This window comes from Linepithema humile, chromosome 1, assembly GCF_040581485.1.
Source record: "Linepithema humile isolate Giens D197 chromosome 1, Lhum_UNIL_v1.0, whole genome shotgun sequence".
NCBI lineage: Eukaryota > Metazoa > Arthropoda > Insecta > Hymenoptera > Formicidae > Linepithema > Linepithema humile.
The window spans coordinates 14913183-14932245 of NC_090128.1; the positions used below are offsets into that span (position 1 = coordinate 14913183).

The window sequence follows — 19063 nt, forward strand, 5'->3', positions numbered from 1 at the left end:
CCCCATCGCTCAAGTCTATCGGTGGAAAATAATCCACCGTGAGAACGCTGCTTTTACCGCTTAGAGTGAGCGTCAGCGACATTGTCGAGATTCCATCGACGACTGATGTCGATCGATGGCGGATCGATTTTTATATCTATTTTCTGAAGGAACAGGAGGCACAATTGTCCGCAGATCGTTTGATCGTACGTCTGGTAGACCGTGCGATTGTACGTTATCGTTGTATCGGTGTCTCCGAGGTAGCGTGTAAGCTCCTTCGGCGGTTGCAAATTGCCAAAGCTGTCAAAGTATACGGCGCGATCGCCTCTCTTGGCGTACGCCACCCAATGCGTGCCCGGCCCGTCGACATCGTCCAAATTCACGATACCGCTCTCATTTTTATGTATCTTGTCGGGTAAAGCGTTACGCATGTAGACACCTCGGAAATACGGTATTCGCATACGCTTCGCTATTTGTAACAACTGTAGATTGGTGGTGGCACCCGTGGGCATCTCTATCGTTTTTTCGACGTTTTTTTTTCTCTTCAATCCTTTGCCCCGCTTGTACGGAGCGAGATAAATCCCCCGTCCTTCCATTGCTTTATTGTGACGTTTCGTCTCTTCGAGTTGTCGTCGCGCGGCCTTAGAGTCGTTCACCGCCTTTGCAACACCCGCCGCTCCACCGGCAAGCGAACCGATGACTCCCAAGAGCGGTAACAACGGTAACATACCACCGCGTTTCGCCGTCGGAAGCGTTCTCCTCTTGGTCTTCTTCTTCTTTCTCTTTGTCATACCCATCCCCAATTTCGTCTTTGCTTTCATAGCAGCCCATACGGCGGTAGCAGCAGCCCTCTCACCGAGAGTCGCGTCCGCAGCGGTGATCCGCACCCGCGCTTTATCGGCGAGAACGCGATCGGCTGCGTGGCGGTCCGCTGATTCGCGGTTTTGCGAGTACGCGATGTCGTGATCGCGACACGCCGCGTCCAACGGATTGATACCTCGATCCCCTCGCGCGAGTCGTTTCCGCAGACGAGTCCCCGGCCCGCAAAATTGGTAGCCGGGTATATGCAGCTCCAACGGTAGTCGATTTATCACACTGTTCAGTAAACCGGCACCCTTGTATCGTTTCATAGAGCGCGAATTCTAACGTATCGCGTGTAAATCATATTTCCAACTGAGGTGTGTTTCGACAGCGCTCACCTATAAATAGGAGGCGCGTATCGATCATTAACCAGTACCGCTCTTTCCAACAACCGATGCTGCGCACTCGTCGCGTAATAACAAGGATGAGAAAGAGTCTGGTAAAAAAAAAAATGAAATTTGTACAACAACCGTACACGATCCGTGTGAAAAACATGGATAAGACGCAAGGGGTTTGTGAGAAGGCGTGCAGACACGGTAAAATGCTGCCAAACACGATACGCGGTATCATTTGCGGTCCCTCGAATTGCGGTAAAACCAATGTAATGATTAGTCTGCTGGAAAGTCCGAACGGTGTACGTTTCGAAAACGTGTACGTGTACTCGAAATCGTTGAATCAACCAAAGTATCGATATCTCGAAAGATTGCTCGGATCAATCGATGAAATCGGCTACTTTACATTCTCGGACAACAACACAATTGTACCGCACAGCGAGGCGTTACCGAATTCCGTATTCGTCTTCGACGATATAGCGTGCGACAAGCAGAATGCGATACGTGAGTACTTTGCTATGGGTCGACATTCGAAGGTCGATTGTTTTTATCTATGCCAAACGTATGCAAAAATACCGAAACATCTCGTGCGCGACAACGCGAATTTACTCGTAATATTCAAGCAGGATGGAACAAACCTTAAGCACGTCTACAACGATCATGTGAATACGGACATGACGTACGAAGATTTCGGTACATTGTGTCACGCATGTTGGCAGCACAAGTACGGATTTTTAGTGATAGACAAGGATAGTGCGATTAACGATGGACGTTACAGACGTGGTTTTAACGAGTTTGCGGTACCGCGGAATGGTTAGTTGTTCTCGAGACGTTGACGATGACGCTTGACACGAAAGATATCGACGAGAGGGAGAAGATCGCGAAGGAAATCGCTCGTACGAGCGAGTCGATTCGCAAGAAGCATCGGACGTTGAAGACGGGTAGAGTGGAGCAAGAGGTGCAATTGGAGAAACGGTTGAAACCGATCGTAGAGCCGTTGAAACGAATCGTCGAGAACATCAAGGGTGACGATGATTCGGTTGACGATCTCGAGATTAAAAACGAACCGGACATCAAACGAAAGCGGACAAGCTCTGAGAAGAAGAAGAAAATCAAGCGTACCTCGTTGACGACACCGATGCGGACCCCATTGACGCCACCGATACAAGCCTCGACTCCGTTCCAGCCGCAAAAATTGGTGTTTGAAGCGCCGACATATTTACCGACCGAAAATGTGTTCGAAACCACGGACCCGTCTTTCGTAACATCCGTGAGACAGACGATGCAAACGTCCGATGGTCGGGAAGCTCTGTACGGCCAAATGGGTCCGCTGGGTCAAGAGTACATCGGGGAGCTCTTGAGCGGTGACAAGAAGAGAGGGATCGACAACGTGTACGGCGTATACTTCAACGATGCGGGAACGTTTCTCGGAGACAAGGTCTTCGACATTGATAAAGACGACAATGTGATCGTGGACGGTGTGAAATACGCTGGCACACCCGGCCTGTTCGAATTAATATTCAAAAGACTTCCCGACGATACGCTGTGTACGGAGGATGACAAACAAAAGTACAAGAGCATACTACTCGCTACTAACGCTTACAGACGCGGTCATAACGCGCATTTACCTGTTTTGGGAAACAAAGGATACAAATACAAACATATCATCACACCTCTGATATCTAAGAAAGGTGGAGGTGTTGCACATCTCGACAAGAGAGGTGTGGGTCGCACGTTACCCAAGTGTAACGTACCACAGACCATGACTGTGACCGACAACGCGGTCGATTACGTGCACTGGGATGATCCGAACGAATTGGTGGATCGCCTTCGATTGCTGGACGCCTCCCGTCAGGCGGGAAACAACGCGCACGATAACGAGTTTCTCTCGATTATCGAGGAACTGCGCGAAGCCGGTCTGATTATAAATTAATCACAGCTTTTCAACTATCGCCAGTATTGCTCGTGTGATGCTACAGGAATGTCTATCAACAAATTCGGACTACAGTTAGGAGGAGGAAGCGTCAGGGTGACGAGACAGAGCGGCGGAGTCTCGAAGAATTACGTGCGCGAGAATTGTCTCTGCAAGGATGGTGAGGTTTTCAACGCCAAGTCGCGCGTGATCAGACATCTCGCCGACCCTGAAGCGGACACCGACGCCGTCAACAAGCTGCATCTGGATCATCACCTCAAGCTTATGAGCGATCGTGCGAATCGAGATCGTATGCTCTGTGAAAATTTTAAGCGAGAAGTACTTTCGAGACTCGAAGATTCGGAGAATACCGAGCGGACCTGGAAGAGAGACCACGACGATTACATCGAGACCAGATACGTGGCGTTGGAACGACAGATTCACGATCTGAGAGGTCTCCTCGACGAGAGTATGGCGCTACTCGATGGAAGAGCACAACTTTTGCATCAATATCGGTAGGATAGATTCTTTCAAAAACACCGAAAATTCCTCCTCGGAGTCTTCTAGTACACTGTCGTAACAAGCTGCAAAAATTTCATCGAATACTACGATGATGCGATGAAGAAGAAGAAGAAGCAAAACGAATCACAATGAGCAAGAAGGAAGCGGTGAGCCTGGAGAGGAGATCGCTCGTGGACGAGCTCCACGCACCGGCGAGAAGAAACTTTACGCGTCGGCCAGTCGTCGTGAAAGGATACGACGATTTGTGGCAGGCTGACATTGTCGAGATGAGACCGTACTCGCGATCCAACGGCGGCTGCAACTACATTCTAACCGTTATCGATGTGCTGAGCAAGTACGCGTGGGCCGTGCCCTTAAAGACCAAAGGTGGAATCGAAACGTCCAAAGCATTTTCCGCGATATTTAGGGAGAGAATTCCGAAAAACTTGCAGACCGACCATGGAAAAGAATTTTACAACAGAGATTTCCAAAATCTTGTCAAGAAACACGGCATCAATCATTATTCGACATACTCGGTCATGAAGGCTTCGGTGGTGGAACGATTCAATCGCACGTTGAAGAACGAAATGTGGAAGTTTTTTACGCTCGCGGGATCGTACAAGTGGATCGACGATTTACCGCGATTGGTCTCGGAATACAACGGTCGTAAACATCGTACGATCGGTATGCGTCCGATCGATGTCACTCCCGCGATCGCAAAGGGACTCTTGAACACCGTGTACAGTAACATAAAAATTGCCGCACCGGCGAAATTCAGGGTGGGTGATTCGGTGCGCGTGAGCAAATTCAAAACTGTATTCGAGAAAGGATACACGCCGAATTGGTCGACGGAGGTGTTTAAGATCGCCACGGTGCAACGTACCAATCCTGTGACGTATCTGATTAAAGATTATCGCGGAGATCAGGTCGCGGGAGGCTTTTACGAGCACGAATTGCTCAAGACCGCTCAACCCGACGTTTATCTCGTGGAGAAGGTGTTGCGCCGAAAGGACGATAAGGTGTTTGTAAAGTGGTTGGGATTCGACAATTCGCACAACTCTTGGATAAATAAAGACGATGTATTGTAATAAACTGTGTATATTTTACATTGTATTATAATAAACTATTATACATATATATACAATGGTGTTCTTTATTACTACAATATGTTACAATATATATACATTTAAAAAACTAATAACAATAATACATAAAATATTAAAACAATCTAACACATATAAAGGAATGGCTCTAAAGATAACAATCAATTAATATAATAGAAAGGCATAGAGAGCCGTCGCGGGATGTTAGTGCGAAATTATAATTTTTCTTAAAGAAATTAATTTGTTAGTCTACGTGAGACAGTTAAATTTGTACACCGATCTCTGGTTCGAGATACTTAAAGTGTACGAAATTTTTAGTACATTGTTCTCACATATGGAGAATCAGTATGTACTGATAGGAATTATTAGAAAGAAGGGATAAAATATTAAACTATATAAATTACTACGCATTATTTACAAATGTATCTCGCGATGTCCCCATGGTAGAGTGTCGGTGGAACCGGATACGACGTGCCGCTTATCGTCGTACGGACTGAGCGCGAGCTTCGACTCCGACACGGTGTACACCTCGTGCAACTTTGAGCGGATGCACGATTGACGCCGCGTCAGCTCGATTTCAGCGTTGAGACACCGAGTGTAATCGTCGAACGTTATCGTTCTAGCGACTACACTCTTTTTTACACCTTTAACCTTTTTGGTGTCTTTTTGACCGGTGACTCTCAACGCGTACATCTTCGCTTTCAGTCCGACAAATTCCGTCATGATTGCGCCGTTGTTCTCGTCTTTCATCAGACCGGGTACTTTCTTGTTGGCGCGCGGCATACCGTAAACGTTGTCCTCGGAGTAGTTGCTCGTGTCGAATTTGGATATATCACGTTTCATATCCCGATACGCGTCCTCGCAGTGCAGAAAGTATATCAGACTGTCGGTATCGGTATACATAATTTTGCAATTGTCGCGGTAGAGAGGCGCCATGTACTCGTAGTGAAACTCGTACAAGCAGGTCTTGGATATGTCGAGGATGCACATACCGACGTAGATCGGCTTGTCGAATTTCACTTCGAGTTTTCGCAACTCTACGGCGATCAGATCCTCCGAGAACACGCTTCGGCTGTGGAAATTCGGTTTCGCGATCATAGCCTCCGCTCCGTACCGTCCCTCCCACTGTGTAACGAGTCGTACATCCGTGTGATTTCGCACATTCTCCATGGTTTTGCCGAAAACCGCGTTGTTCATCAATTTGTACAAATTTTTCTCGAAATCATTTTTCGCCCGTGTCCGAAACTGTGTATTTAGTTCTATGTATCCGCGGAGCCACGGAGATTGCGCGAATTGCAGTACGCGGTGAATCTTTGCAATTCGCAGACCGTGTCGCACGCATTGCTGCAGATTACGGTAGTGGATGACATAACGCTGCTTATCGCACAGCGTGGCGAGTAATTTGATCTCCCGCTTGCCGGGCGGCTTATCGCGCGTCGGGCAGAACGGCAGATCGGAGTGCGCGTCGTGAAGATTCACCGGGTACTCGAGATCGACTTCCAGCACATAACCGGTAGCCGAATCGGATGCAACGGACATTACGTTAAAGTTTTCGACATCATCGACCCATCGAAATTTGGCGTAGGGCAACGGTTGACACATCGCCCAGCCGTACAAGTTGTTTACATCATAGTACATTAGGTACGACGACGGTTCCGATGGGTCGTAGGATGGCATGTATTTGTTGTTGGCGGCGGCGTATCGGTTGGAGCATTGGCTGAGACCGCCGCGTATACCGCGCTCGACAAACAGCACCATATCGATGTCCGTGAGCAACTCGAATTTTACGCGCGTGTACTTCATCATAGCGTCCCACGTGTATCCCGGTAGAGTGTAGTAATGAGCGGGATCTAAACCGTAACTCTTTATAGACATGTTTCGAAAATTTTGAAAAATATCCGCCAACAAAAGAACGTCTGTTTTCAAATACAAATCGCTGTATTGGCCTAGATCTTCGATCGAAAAAGTTTGCCAGACGTTTGTCGCGTGCGCGTAATCACTCTCGGATACCGTTTCTCCGGTGAGCGAGCTGTAAAACGATTCGCGCGATGGCAGGCTTGTGTCCCGGAGCTTGTCGACGCTGTCGACGTACTCGTAGGGAAACACACCTTTCCGAGTAAGCAAATTGAAATGTTCCGCGGATAAATGATTGAATTCCGATCGTGTAATCTTTAATTCATCCACAGTTAAATATGATGCCAATTTGTCGAGACTTGTACTGAGAAATTTAAACGAATCAATAAACCGTAATTTTATACACAATTTTGATTTTTGATCCATGGTATCTTTAACATTTTTTGTAAAAGAAATGTATCGCTCTTTCGTCAGCGGTAACAATTCGACGTTGCCTTCAAAGGCATTGGCAACGTCTTTAATAATGAAATGCGCGTCGTAACCGGATAAATTGTGAAATATCACCGGGATAACGTGGGAGTCTTTGTAATTTAGATTGCACGACGAGTGCGCGGCACCGCGGTAACGCCCGGTGAGATGACAATGATCGCGCACCCGCGTATCGTCCGGCGTAAACGGTTTCTCGCACACGTGGCACGTCGCGGTGCTACGGAATTTTTCCGATTCTTCCCGCGTAAGATCCGCCATGGGGACGACGGTGGTGAGGATCGCTTTCACACGGCGCGCCAAATCGTGAAGTTCGTTGACGAACCACGTCACGCAATCCTCACCGCGATACGACTTAAAACTAGATAAAGAATTATCGTACGTGCAACTTACATAAAATCCTACGCTATAGGCTCTGTGATGTTGGTAGGCGTAAGTAGTACCGTCCTGATCCACCTTTTTCTCGAGCGTACATTCGAGATCGGCGTACACTACGAACGGGAGCCGCTCCTTCCGATTGTAATTCCGGAACGTCAGCCACTCGTCGTCCTCGCTGGGGAGAACGACGGCGCAGTCGTTCATTTTCCCGCAGTCGACGCTGTGCGCCGATAATTTCTCCCGTGTATAAAAGTAGTGTAGACACCTGTAATAATTTGTATGATTAATACTGTGAATAAAGTTTCGAATTATTCTATAAATGTGTTTTTACTTACCGATCGCAAATGTACTTTTTACATTTGTGCATGCTCAGTTGTGAGCTCACCAACCGCGGCAGGTTCTTTATGCACGCAAAGTGTGCATCGTTGTTTTTACGCACGTATAGCAGGTTGACGTGCTTCTCCTTTTTGTCATCGGCGAGCCGCAGAGGGACGATTTTTGAGTCTTCGGTGGTGAAGACGTTGACGGAGATGGCGTTTAGTTTCTCGAACTTTGATATTTGTGACAGCGTCACGGGGAACTCGATGCCGCACAGATTCAACACCGTCGAGTAATGTGGGTATTCTATCGTTCTTTCCGGATGTTTTTTCGCTGGATATAAAGCTGCTACCACCGCCCACGCGAAACATGCATTGTCTGTCGATTGCACGTTGACCACAGCCCTTTTTAGCATAATTTGCCACGGTAACTCGATGTGGCATCCCGCGTGCAGAGGATTGAACTTGTTCACATTGACGGTGAGATTCAGGATACGCGACAACGCCCATCCGCTATCACGTTCCTGAAACTCCTCCAAAGCCGCCAGAATATCATCCTCCACGTGCCGCGTGTACCACTCGTTGAGATCGGATGTGGGAAACAACTCGCAATTTTTGGTGGCGATGGTCTTCACGGCAGTCTTGTCGCCCGCGACGAATTCCCCGTTGAACGCGGTGTTAATCTTGACGCTGTTGTGTTCCGCCATGACGCCCTGGATCCGCTCGATAACCGTATTTTTTACATTTTCAAAAAATTCACGAGGATCGATGTATTCGCGATTGACAACCACACCCGTCAGCACACGGTTTCTAAACGCCGTCTCGATCTCCTTCCACGTGTAGCCCTTCTTCTCGTATCCACCGTATCCAGCACCGATGGGTACGAAACGCTCGTGCAGGGCGTCCCTCACACCCTCCAGACGCGCAATTTGCGTCACCAGAGAGTTGACTACTCCGGTGCGTTGTCTCTTGCGACATTGTTCCTTGAGAGAATCGAGGTACTCGTTGCACTCGTAGTCCCATGGAAGGAACTCTCCCGTCGTTTTGATATTCGCTGCTCGTACGGTAAGATCGCGCTCCTTCTCCATTGCGAATGATTTTGAAGATTCATATTTTTCTCACTCTCTTTATATACCCGTTTGTTGCACACGACACTAACTATAAGCATAACAATGGCTCATGTTTGTATTAACAATTCTTATCTTCCGGAAATTATTGTAATCTGATACCCCTACCACTCCACATTTACCCCCTCTCCTCCAAACATGATGACGCATCTAGCAACATGACGATGCCTACAATTTGTATTAACAATCCTTATCACACCCTCTAAGAAACGGCGCTCAAATGCTACCTCTTTGTTCTAAAATACAGCGATGACGCGATTTAAACAGACACTCTACTTTGATGCGCGCGTTGTAGGATAAGTCGGTATAGCGGATAGGGTGAGAAAGGTATATAGTCGAGATAATAAAAAATAATTTAATTGAAATAATATTTATTAAACAGATGCATCTAATAAATACATTATGATGGTGAAAATATTTTAACAATAAAGTATGTGATATGCTAGAATTATTGCGATCCAAAGACCTGAGCTAACAGCTCACAATCGATTATATCATTCTTATCGAACGATTCGCTCTCACGTATCACCGCGATGGGATCCTTCGCACCGCTCGCGATTTTTCGAAAGTGTGTGAACTTGATGTCGACCATACTAGTGACGTTGTTCAACGATTGAACGATACGATCCACACAATACTCGAGAGCGATCATGTTATATATGGTGTTGTGTGACATTGCTAAACACACCGTTGATGTTTCCAGACGCAGCACTTTTAGATTATTTATCTTTCCAAACCGTAGCGTGACATGTTCGATGGTTTGAGATGATGCATGTGCTTTGTCTTCATCATTGTTAAAGAAATGGTGGATGGCATGTCGTTGATCCAGGAGGATCTTCCACATGTTGTATGTAAAATGTATCTCTCTGCCATGGTTGTCACCGAGAGCGATTTCTATGTGGCTCGGCGTAGAAATATTGATTCCGATATCCAGATATTTATAGCCGGTTTTTGTCAACGGGTATCTTCTAGCTAAAATTCTGGGAGGCGTGATCATGCTTCTTGGTGAATTACTTGGTGAATTACTTTTATTTCTGTGGATAAAAGCTTGCGTGAGTTCAAAGTGTAACAATGGCGGTGAGTTTAAAAGTGCAAATAGTAAGAGAGTCAACTTACACGTTAGGTAATTGCAGCTTCTTCGCACTCTGCTGTTCGTTGATCTGATTATTCACGGTTGACATGGTGCAAAACATCGTTGCTAGTAAACGTCACAGCGAACTAGTGATTTTCACAATGATTTCGAACGACTGATGGTTCCCTATTCTTTTTCACATGCTTTATATACCCGCTTGTTGCACACGACACTGATTAAAACTATCGATTTGTATTAACAATCCTCATCTTATCTCTTCCGGGAATTATTTTGTTGCATACAAAATTGAAATCTAACAACATGGCGCCGAAAAATGTTGACGTGGCTGCCTGTTGCTATGGGCTTTTGTTCTAAAATACAGCGATGACGCAATCCGTAAACCTGCACGAACCTACATACTATAAACATTGCGATTCCAACAACATGGCGCTCTACTTTGATGTGTAGAAAAAAACCATAGGATGTAAACAGTTCTCTTTCCAATAAACAATCCTTATCTTTTCCGGGAATCCATATCTCGCGATTTGTATTAACAATCCTTATCTTCCGGAAATTATTGTAATCTGATACCCCTACCACTCCACATTTACCCCCTCTCCTCCAAAACGATGACGTTATTACCCCCTCCACTGTTATCCGATACCCCTCTTCCCCTCTTCACCCGCACCCCCCTCATTGCCCCTGGGTTAGAACCCCCATAGTATAGCTACTTCTGTATCAGAACAATGTTAAAAATAGACCGTTTTTTGCCCATTAATGCAGATGTAAAAATCATAGTAAATTTAATAGATTTTAAACTGTTGAATATGATGGTGCTATTAGTTTTCATTGAAAATGTCAGAAACGTCATTTTTTAGGTTAAAGTTCTATTTTTCATCATCTTCGTATTATACTGTAACGTCCCGTAAAATTTCTGAAAAATAAAATAATCAATTAGTTGTCAGTAGAGATATATCCTCAATTATTAAATTGCATGACCAAATATAATCTAGTAATTTAAGATTATAATATTTAAGGTGGATGTCCCGGAATAAATAAATTTAATTATCTTTAAATAATAATGCTATCGTGAAACATAAGGTTTCATCAATAGATTATAAACGTTAAATTCTCAATTGCTAATTATCCAGTAAATTCAAAGCTATATAATTTATTCTCGGATCTCTAACCTTACCTTATTCGTTTATTAAAATTTACTTTCCTTGTAATAAATACACTAAAGACAGAAATCTATAAATATATTTATACATTAATAATGAATCTAGTCGCTTTAGAGTCATATTTAAATTATAATACTATGACGGGAGAGTAAAGACTTAATTATCGACTATGAAACATAAGCCGGTAAAACAGACCTATTGGAATACATTGAGGAAATTATAAAATTCTAATAACAGATTTCTAGCCTTAATGTATAGGAAACAATTCGAATCATCGACAAAATCTTATACTGCAACCACCGTTATGTGTTCATATAAATTGTACAACGCAGGCAATTACAATTTACGATCTTCAACAATATTACAATTACTTGAAATTTAATTTTAACGCGCTTAAAACTAACGCAAAATTAATATTATTGGAGAAAGGTGATTGAACTAATCGGTTTAAACAATAAATATATATATATTCTAAAAATTATAAAATACAAAATATATATATATATAAAAATAGGAAAATATATAAAATTATAATTATAAAAATTTCATAAAAGGGATAAATATATAAATAGCGAATATATATATATGCAAATAATAAATATATAACTAATATAAAATTATAAAAGAACTAAATATAAATTATAAAAATAATATAAAAATATAAAAGTAAATATAAAAAGGAATATATATGTATATATATATATATATAACATAAAATTAGAAAATGAAACGTGTTACTATCCTAATTAAATCGCGCACGCGCTCCCAAAAATTTGGCTGTACTGGTCCCTCGATCGGCTCTTCCTCCGGCTCGAGAAATGGCTCATCCGCCGGTTCGGTAAATTGCTCCTCTATTTCCCGAGCTAAGACCCTCAACGATTGCACCATTTGGTTCCCATCTTCTGCCTCGATAGGCTCAGTGAACTGCAAAATCACACGAGCACTGTCCCTCAGATCAATGAAGGTCCCATAGAGAAGGACCCTTCGAGAGTTCCCTTCTCCGACAGACACTACAGAAATTAATTCCATGTGATGCTCCATGGCCTTGATAATCTGAAAACAATCAAAAACGAATTAGTAATGCCTCTAGATTGAATTTACCTGAAAATAAAACAAATTATTAAATTTTACAAAAACTCAAAAATTTTAAAATTTAAATTTTTCAAAACTTTTTATTGCCAGAATAATCTCGCGACTCAAGCGAATTTTACGGACCAAACTCAAAATAGTTATCTCTAAACGTTTCCGATTTATAGTAAACTCAAAATTTTTAGTAAAACTCTATAATTCGAATATTCAAGCTGGATTAAGGTTATTATTGTTTATAATACATCGCTACGACGTCCCGTTCGCGAGATATCGACATTTTTGAAAAACCACTATACGTTAAAATAATCTATAAAAAATAACAATAATAATGGTAAAAGTCAAAATTTTCAATAACTTACCGTTTCCAAGAAAACTACAAAAGAAATAATATTTTCCTTCTCTCTGCATGCACGCAAGCAACAAGTGACTTACCTAGCCGCCCTCTGGCAACGAGGTATAGCCGCCTTAAAGCCGGTCGACAAGTGTCCGCTAAGAAATAATTTAAAATTTAATATTTTGACCCTAATAAACCGTATAAATTTGCTGAAATAAATTAATAATTAATTAATTCTAAATTAATAAACTGGTAAAACTTTTAAATAATTGAATAACAAACGAGAAATAAGCAATTATACTAGTTTAAAAATAATACTTGCTCAGACTGTACCTGTGAATGCAAGCACAAGAGCTGAACATTTAAATTATTGAATAAAAGATTTACTAGAACAGTTGGATTAAAAATAATATCTTGTCAATAAACTGTATATTAATTAGTTATTGAAACCAAGAAAGAATGTTTAAATTAATTATTATAAATTTAAAATAAACACCTTTTTAGTATGAGAATAATAATAAATAATACTTTAATTTTTATAAATAAATTATAGTATGTAAATTCGCAACGCCGATCTGATAGAATCAATCCCGAACGTCCTATGATAAGTATAACGGAATCTAAAATTATTTTCGCACTTATATCTATAAATCCATATTTCACACAAAATCGCGAATAACTCAAAAGTGAATTTAACTACAGACTTCAAACTTTGAGAACCACTTTTAAATACGGGATCACCCAATATTCTTCAATAATATCTTACTAATTAACTCTAATTAAAAACTTGACTAATTAAAGCTGTAGTATAACTTTATAGTACTACCTTAAAAGTGCAACTCTATGAAAGAGCCTGTATGAAGGCCCAATTTGAATTCCCTTCGTCAGAAGACGTAAAATGAAAGTTGCCTACGTGAAAAGATTCGACCTAAGTGCTAACACTTAACCTGTAGCCCTCGAAACAAAATCGCCTTTTTCACATATGCTATATATATATACACTCACCCGAAAAAAAAGCGGTACACTGAAAATGTGGGAAAAATTCATCAAATTTCAACTGACGATAACTTCGTAAATAATAAAGATAGAAAGTTCTATAAAATATGGAAATGAAGCTAAAAATCTCTACTTTAAGAATCAATTTATTTCAATGTTGCAAAATAAATTTATTGAAAATGGCGGATGACAAAGCGCGAGCATGCAAAATTGAAAAATAATGGTTCGAGTTTGCGACGGTGCACGGTATAAACAAAAAATTGTAGCTTATTGGGATCAAAAGCGTACGAAAGTACAGAGTCTCCTCTTTAAAATGCTTTTTTATGCATCTTGATACGATGATTTTTCGCCGAGAGATTCGCATTTGAAGAAAAAGGCAGATTCTTACTTCAAATGCGAATCTCTCGGCGAAAAATCATCGTATCGAGGTGCATAAAAAAGCATTTTAAAGAGGAGACTCTGTACTTTCGTACGCTTTTGATCCCAATAAGCTACAATTTTTTGTTTATACCGTGCACCGTCGCAAACTCGAACCATTATTTTTCAATTTTGCATGCTCGCGCTTTGTCATCCGCCATTTTCAATAAATTTATTTTGCAACATTGAAATAAATTGATTCTTAAAGTAGAGATTTTTAGCTTCATTTCCATATTTTATAGAACTTTCTATCTTTATTATTTACGAAGTTATCGTCAGTTGAAATTTGATGAATTTTTCCCACATTTTCAGTGTACCGCTTTTTTTTCGGGTGAGTGTATATATATATATCTATACATGTCTCTCTATAGACCCCTTCACAGCTAACTTTAAACGACCAACTGACTTGAAATACTTAACCAACGAGTGAAGGCGAATAAGATAAGAATATTTTTATGAAATTATTAAAAATAATTATTTATTGTTATATATATATATTATAAAGCATAAGATAGGATAAGGAAATTAATATATATTATTACTTAGAACTATATATCTTTTTATTCTTAATTAAGATACACTGTCGACGCTTCCGAATTATTAGTATAAATATAAATTTCTCGCATATAATAAATAATTATTGTACACACTTACAGCTATATATTTGTAGTGTTGCGCTTTGTTGTATGCGATGAAATTCCGTTAAAATAAGTTAAATATTAACAATTTATAAACAATAATTAATTTTAAGTGCAGAATACGGAATTTTTCCAAGATCAAACTTATATGTCGTTGTAAATCTGAAAATGAGCAATGTTAATATCCAAACAAGATGATGTTAAAGTGTTAATAATTGTTTGTAAATAAGGAAATACGATATAAAATATTTCGTATCGGAACATAAAATAGATCATCGAACACATCGACGTCCGCTAATACGATGACTCATGAACACCTGCAAGATAAAACATCCGAGACGCGACGAAAGAAATTGAAGGTCCAGCGACGTTCTACGAAATCACGCATATAGTTCAACACAGAGAAGGGTTGACTGATGCAACTCGCCGACAAAGGAATATCATCGCCGATCACGTATCGAACTGCGAAGAACAAAGATCAACCTTGACACGCGCCTCACGTCTTCTTTAGTCCCGCCTATTTTGCCTATAAAAAGGGTACCCGATGGCACGGCAGTGCAGTAGTATGGAAAAAATCAGCAGTGCAGCGGTATGGAAAAAATCAGCAGTGCAGCAGTATGGAAAAGGGAGCAGTACGAAAGAATCAGCAGTGTCGGGAAGCCATATTCAACGAATAAGAACATAGAATTTCGCGAGCAATGCGAAATAAGAACTTAGAAAAACTCGAGCAGCACGATCTAAGGACTTAGAATTTTTACGAAGCACTACATAAGAACATAGAATTTCGCGAGCAATGCGAAATAGAACTTAGAAGAAATCAGCGACACATCAAGAACATAGAATTTCGCGAGCGATGCAAAATGAGAACATAGAAAAATAACGCAAGAAGTGCATAAAGAAGAAATCAAGAAACCATACTCAAGCTGAACATTAAAATTTAATCGACATACTGCCACTACAACTATATCAACCAATCGCTACTTCAAAGTTTAACATAAAATTTATGGAACTCGAAATTATTTATGGGAATTTGGCAAGGAAAATTTATACCATCTACAAGTCAACAACTTACGAAGCCACTACTAAATTTCAAGAAACCAAGGAACTCAACAGAAGACACATCAGAACGGGAACCTCTCCTTCTCCAGCCGACGGATCATCATCATCAGGAAGCAGCTACGAGTCAGTCAACGACCGATCAACAGGAACATCGTACTCTAAGAAACCGAGCGAACACAGCGGAATCAAAACAAAAATCTGTAAGTCCGGAATCCTTTATTGTAAAATCAGCACTAACAAATAAATGCAAATTAATTGAAACATGAGAATCAATGGTGAACATAACCCAATCATACAAGTTAATATAAAATTTCTACATCAAGAAACCGAGTGACAAAATTATCTAACTTTAATCTTTTATTACGCACGCACACGCGCATTTACACCGACTAACATAATTTTTCTATATATTAAATTCCTTTTATTTTGATCACGATATACGATAATTGAAATTCTTACAATCACAGCGAGTAAGATCAACGCCACGGAATTGAGAACCAAGTAAGTTACTTTCATAATTGTCTGTTAACCAAGTGATACATTATTTTCTTCCGTTTGACATATTAACGCGCTACTAAATGACAAAGACTATCGACACAATTAGACGCCATAAGAAACAAAAAACTTATAAATTGCAAAGATCTAAGCTCCGCGTAGCAAAGAAACATCGGAAATCGAGTCAACTTTCACAGAAGCAATTAATAGCTTTCGAAGCATTAATTTCAGAATTGATAGATATTCCCATTCAAGCAAACGCATATGACATTTTACGGGACATCGAAGACAGAGATAGGAAAGAACAAATAATTAAATCGGAACATCATAATATTATCAAATCGGAAATAATTATAAACTCTACAATCGAACAGATAACTCTTGAAGATAATATAGCTGAAATAGATTTCTATACCGAACTAAAACTTGATTCTACGACGCCAGCATTTATAAATTACGACGACTTGATTACTTACGTACAACATACAAGTCAGATTAAAATCGATCCATTAGAATCCGAATTACAAGAAGTCCTTCTCACATTGACGACTCCACAATTAATAACTATTGATGATATAATAGAAGAATTACACACCGATAACCAAACGACAGACCGCGTAATTGATGGAATTTATAATACTTTAATCGCGAATAAAGGAAACTCAACTATCAACGTACAACCGACGTGTAGTACTTCTGCCGACGTTAGCCCCTATAATTCGATCGCAGGTGTAGCAGGAAAGTCATTTACCGACAGTTTACCGACGTATAACGTACCTACAAACAACGATTTTGATACTCTAGCAGCGGACAGGGAAGTGGAATATTATATGAGTAAATTACAACTCTATTAATCTTATTTCGTTTATTGATACAATAACCGTCCCCGTTCTCGCACTCACGGACCGCCTCTACCTTCTTAAGCTCTCGAGTCCCGAGGTATTGCCGGCCCAGCAGGTAGCCTCAAAAATTGAGAGCACCCTTATTCTGCGTGACTGAGGTACACTCAGATAAGAAGAACCTAACGGAGTCCGCCGAGGCACGACATCCGTGTAGGAAGTAACGGTCGAGCATCGAGGTGCATCGCCATCTGCAACATACAAAACAATAGATACATTAAAAATAAAATTGGTGGCAGCGGCATACTATCGCGAGACGTTACACATGAATCATATGTCTCATAATTATGTCATGTAAAGTACGATTTTCACATGGATCAGGAATTTCAGCAGAAATATATTTATCAACAATTTGTGGAGTTGTTATTTTGCAATTATATTTTAACGTAACTAATAAGTGGACATGTGGTAAACCGCGTTTTTGAAATTTAATGACATATACAAAAGCTACTACTTCTCCAAAAAATTTTTGTTTTACAATCAAATCAATTAAATAATCCTTTTTAATATTAAAAACACGAGCACAGATATCAGGTCTATCAGAAGCTTGTTGACCAGGTAAAAGATTTTCCTCAATTTCACGCCATTTTGGATTGCAAGTCATTGTTATAAAAAGATCTGGTTTCCCGAATTTGCCAACAATTGCCATTGAATCTTGATAATTTTGTAACATATTACGCGGTGATCCGATAAAAGTAGATGGAAGTATAACCATCTTTCCAATACGCCCATTTAAATTATTTGCCATAGTTTGTAAATAATCTCTTAAACCTTGATATGTTTCAGTGCGTAATTCTTTTTGATGATTTTTGCAATAATTTATTCTGTCTTTTTCAATTTTTACATAATTGTCTACAAGCCACTGTTGAAATAGACGACGACCCAATAAAAAACAGTTACATTCCTCACGAATAGCCATACGATATTTAATATATTGACCTCTTGTTATTCGTTTATTACTATTTAATTTTGTTAAATTACAATGCCATCCTTGAGTTCCATATGGATAGAATAATGGATATATCCATGGTTCAACATTTTGATCCATAGAACTAACCTTTTGCAATGTTTTAGTACTTCTGTTACGTATTATTACGTGTGATTCTGGAATTTCTCCATCAGCTGTTGTACGAAAAACAGCAGCAACTTCATTAGTTCTTTGAGCATTATATCGACGTCGGTCCATTCCTGGTTTTAAAGTGAATAATAATTGTAATTCTGGTAATATTTCTCCAGATTCCATTTCTAAACGTTGTTGATTTTCTAATTCTTCACCCATCATTTGATAAGATTGAGCAAATATATTAGATTCTCGCATTATATGTTCAAGATTGTGTACAATTTCTAAATCTAAATTTGAATTTTCATTTAAACGATAATTTATTGCTTCATTAGGATCTATAATAAAAAGCTGACCATAAGATGGATTTTCATTTTGAGTAGCATATAATGCTGTATTTATTTGGTAATAAATTTGTCCTTGTATCTTGAAACAATATGGACCTGGTCGTCTATTTTGAAAATTAATTAAATTGGCGTTAAATGACGCGAATGAAAATGAACTATTATAACTACGAATATGTTGTAAAAAATTATTAGATTTTATATGACTACCGTCAAATAAATTACAAAGAAATTGTGGAGGTTGAGGTAATGATTCCAAAGATACCGCACCATGATTACAACAATCATGAAATGAGGTTCCTTTATTAGATACTTTTTCTGCTACAAAATGCTTTGCATTACAATGGATACAAACTATATCCATAGAACCAATATAGTATTCAACTATTTCATTAATTGGCGTTGTACTGCTAACATTTAAACAAGAATGTCGTATTCTTCGAGATCTAAAATGGAGTTGATATTCTATACACCGTTGATTAAGTAATATATTATTTGCAGAATTTTCTCCAACAATGTCATTATTTAATTCTATTGTACTATTATTATATATTGTGCCAGTCATGCAAACAGTAGTTTGATTAGTTGCTGTTTGTGCAATTTCATGACGACGACGTTGATTTTCTCTT

The 19063-nt window shown here is 40.0% G+C and overlaps 3 protein-coding genes across 3 annotated transcripts; 1 reads left to right on the top strand and 2 right to left on the bottom strand.

The window, feature by feature from the left end:
• Positions 1 to 1219: 1219 nt before the first annotated feature.
• On the top strand, positions 1220 to 3358 carry LOC136997446 (uncharacterized). Its single transcript, XM_067348199.1, has one exon. It carries the CDS (start codon positions 2011 to 2013, stop codon positions 3103 to 3105), a length of 1095 nt encoding a protein of 364 aa, XP_067204300.1. The 5' UTR covers positions 1220 to 2010; the 3' UTR covers positions 3106 to 3358.
• A 1744-nt stretch (positions 3359 to 5102) lies between these two features.
• Positions 5103 to 7610, bottom strand: LOC136997391 (uncharacterized). The gene is made up of 2 exons (XM_067348103.1): positions 6781 to 7610; positions 5103 to 6717 (listed from the first exon to the last, which is right to left on the bottom strand). Exons 1-2 carry the CDS (start codon positions 7608 to 7610, stop codon positions 5103 to 5105), a joined length of 2445 nt encoding a protein of 814 aa, XP_067204204.1.
• A 120-nt stretch (positions 7611 to 7730) lies between these two features.
• On the bottom strand, positions 7731 to 10903 carry LOC136997447 (uncharacterized). Its single transcript, XM_067348205.1, has one exon. It carries the CDS (start codon positions 8809 to 8811, stop codon positions 7738 to 7740), a length of 1074 nt encoding a protein of 357 aa, XP_067204306.1. The 5' UTR covers positions 8812 to 10903; the 3' UTR covers positions 7731 to 7737.
• Positions 10904 to 19063: the final 8160 nt, after the last annotated feature.

Bases quoted from the DNA above. Each gene is read 5' to 3' on its own strand.
- LOC136997446 (XM_067348199.1), top strand. From the start codon at position 2,011: ATGACGCTTGACACGAAAGATATCGACGAGAGGGAGAAGATCGCGAAG.
- LOC136997447 (XM_067348205.1), bottom strand. From the start codon at position 8,811: ATGGAGAAGGAGCGCGATCTTACCGTACGAGCAGCGAATATCAAAACG.
- LOC136997391 (XM_067348103.1), bottom strand. From the start codon at position 7,610: ATGAACGACTGCGCCGTCGTTCTCCCCAGCGAGGACGACGAGTGGCTG. The intron at 6,718-6,780 runs GTACGTCGACAG...ATCGTTTTACAG, and splicing joins AAAGGTGTGTTTCCCTACGA to CTCGCTCACCGGAGAAACGG.